The 3,070-nt window shown below is 31.7% G+C and overlaps 1 protein-coding gene across 1 annotated transcript in view; it reads right to left on the bottom strand.

Annotated features, from left to right (window-relative positions):
• Window positions 1-2,211, bottom strand: part of LOC116347346 — a 5,424-nt gene extending 3,213 nt beyond the window's left edge. Inside the window, exons 1-7 of the mRNA XM_031777907.1 lie at window positions 2,020-2,211; window positions 1,566-1,926; window positions 1,324-1,481; window positions 1,056-1,263; window positions 732-996; window positions 575-651; window positions 118-507 (exon numbers count right to left, since the gene is read on the bottom strand). Coding sequence (XP_031633767.1) covers window positions 118-507; window positions 575-651; window positions 732-996; window positions 1,056-1,263; window positions 1,324-1,481; window positions 1,566-1,592 — 1,125 coding nt within the window. The 5' untranslated portion in view covers window positions 1,593-1,926; window positions 2,020-2,211. The remainder of the gene's footprint in view (window positions 1-117; window positions 508-574; window positions 652-731; window positions 997-1,055; window positions 1,264-1,323; window positions 1,482-1,565; window positions 1,927-2,019) is intronic.
• Between the last annotated feature and the right edge of the window lie 859 nt (window positions 2,212-3,070).

Raw genomic sequence — 3,070 nt, 5'->3', positions numbered from 1 at the left:
CACTATCAACCTTCATGATAAGATTTATTTAATAAGTTTGTTTAAAATAAAACATAAACTAATATCTGCTCTAAACACCGAAATCTACTATAAAGAAATGAACCAACTTCATTCGACCTTTGTGTGATTATAAGTTTGATTCCAATTTAAAACAACTTGTCGAATATATGAAATCAGAAGTTTGGCTACGAGCAATGAAATCGCCGCTAAAACTATGGTTATAATCGCAATCACATCATACGAATTTCCGCTAATAAAACCGAGTCTAAGTACAGGCGATTTTAGAAAATCAGCATTTGGATTGCGCAAAACCCATTCTGTCCACCAAATTGCTCTATCGATCGGTTTCTCTTTTTGATCTCTGAATTGCGTTGACACTTTTTTCATATTTATCAGGTATTTTGGATCTTCTAGAATTTGTTGTAATTTTTCTTTGATGATTTCAGTTGTCATTGTTTGAAAATTAATACCCTCCGCGAAACCAAGTTGAATGGATTTCAATAAATTCTATAATTGAAAATGATCAAAAATAAAGCTCGTTTAGTTATTTAATAAACTTCGTTCGAATATTTACCGTCTTTTGATCATAAGCAATTGGAATTCCGAGAATTGGAACTCCTCTATAAATCGCCTCTTGTGTACTGAGGAGACCTTTTTGGTGGAATGTGCACAGTTAATAAAAAAAAATTTTTTTATTAAAAATACCATACAATTGATTACATTCGACTCACCACAATGTGAAAAGAAGGCCTTGACTTTTGGATGCGCCAAAATGTCTGACTGTGGCAACCATGGACGAATTATCACATTTTTCGGTAGTTCAATGTCGATCGTTTGTTCCTCAAATTTCCACAAAAAATGATAGTCCGGTAGTTGTTCAAATGCATCCAAAATAATTTTTTGTTTTTCAATATCCATCAAACTCGTACGAACGAACGTTCCTAGTGAAAAAAGAATGGCCCCTTTATTCGATGATGCAATAAAATCTTGCAAGTCCTAAAAGAATATTTCGTAAGGATCTTTTGTAACATTTTTTTTTAGAAAATATATGAAACCTTTGGCAATGGTTTCGTCTCTCGAATATGTAAGCCGCCTACAGCAATAACATTCTCTGGTAATGGTGCCGCAACTTGATAGCTTGGATGTGTATTCACAAAAGCAATTGCTGTACGTTGTTCTAACTCCGTTATGGTGGGGTAATTTGATCCGAATTTTTCTTTCATAAGCTTATCAAGTTTTGGATTAAAAACCGCACCACGATCACTAATTTTCGATAGTAATTAATTATCATAAACTGGACCACAAATTATTCATTAAACTTACTATAACTCAACGATATGAACGACAAAATTATATAAGCGCTGCCAGATATTCATGTCATTTTCGTAATGCAGATAATAGTGAGGCACATACGAGTAATACTGATGCGCTCCAATGACAGAATTTAACAAAGAAGGGTTTCCATATGCAGTGACGGATATCTTGAAAATTTATAAAAATAACAATGAAAATTCCAGTAGATAAAAATAGTTAACCAGCTTTTAAAAAAATAAAGCAGAAGTTACCAATGGCGGATTTTTAAACTTATGCATAAATGCAAGCAAACAACCACCGCACGTAAAGTCATAAATAACTAAATCAACGTGAAAATCGTCTGGATATTGCAAAAGTGTTTGAAACCCTTTTTATTCAAGAAGATCTTTGCATGACCAATACCACTCATTATTGAAATTAATCGGTTCTATTAACGGATTCATTAATTCGGACACATTGAATATGTTCCGTTGGATTTCTCGATAAGCCTCATTGTACACCCCCTCCAAATAAATATAATGCACATTTTTCGGTGGATTTTTATGTAAATCGGGCGAAACGAAAGTGATGTTATGACCACGAGCCGCCAAACCATCTGCTAAGGCGCTATTCCTGAAGGAAAATCATTTGATTGAAATATATGATGAATAGAATATTTGAAATATCTTTAAAAAAATAATAATAATAAAATGAACGGCATGATACCAGATTTGATGGCTAGGTGATGGAACTGCACACAAATATAATATGTTAGCTCCATTTGTGAAGCGTGCAGTGAAAAAACAAATTGAAATTAAAAGGCCATATAGAATTTTACTGGACATTTTTTTTATTCAATTCTTAACGTCTCCTCGTTGTGACTGTTTGCTCGCAACTAATAAGATGAAAGATTTTGAAGCAGTTATATTTTTTTCTAAATCACGTGCTCGTTGTGATTATTCAAAATATTTCAATTTTTTGCACTCAATGTCTCGACAAACATTACATGCAATCATGCAATTTAACATTGTCATTGCAAAAATACAATTGTCATCAATTTGTTCGAAAACGCTGCATTTATTTGTTTGGAGAAAATTACATATTATTATCTTAAATATGTTAATTTTTCGTTTTATAATAAAAGATAATATTCACTACAAATATTTCGATTAATAATCGAAGAAATCGAAAGACATGAAAAAATCGCTGCCAGATGTTCATTATTATATCTACGATCAAAAGTACTTTATTTGTATGATAGCTTGAACGATTTATGAATAGACTGAATGATTGATGAGTCCTGCTTAACTAGTGGAAAGACACGAAATTTTACTGCACAAAATCCGAGCATACAAGAAGCTACTAGAAGAATATGTGAATATAATGTGAAAAAATGTCCATATTGATTCTTTCCTATTAAACAATTATTAATCAAAATAACATTAATTAAGTAATGTTTCAGATTTATTTTCAACGCTAGTTTCTCATTTATTTTTTTGAAGGAAGAATTCGAGATCATATTTATTCCTACCCATTCAATTAATCGTAAATTATGACTCATAATCATAACCAGTTGTCGGACTGTGCTGAATTTACTAGATCTGATAAAGTATACATAGAGAATGAAACGATTGTTACAGAGTTGAGTTACAATGATTTGATATGGATTACCTTTCATGCAACAAACTTGTATTTACAACGTCATCTTTACAATGTAAAGTTCGAATTTTCAATGAATCTTCCAAATAAAATATGTTGATGACTAGGAGATAGACAC

This window comes from Contarinia nasturtii, unplaced genomic scaffold, assembly GCF_009176525.2.
Source record: "Contarinia nasturtii isolate CC-2019 unplaced genomic scaffold, AAFC_CNas_1.1 Cnas_scaffold_1835, whole genome shotgun sequence".
Lineage (NCBI taxonomy): Eukaryota > Metazoa > Arthropoda > Insecta > Diptera > Cecidomyiidae > Contarinia > Contarinia nasturtii.
This window is presented reverse-complemented; position numbering and strand designations above follow the sequence as displayed.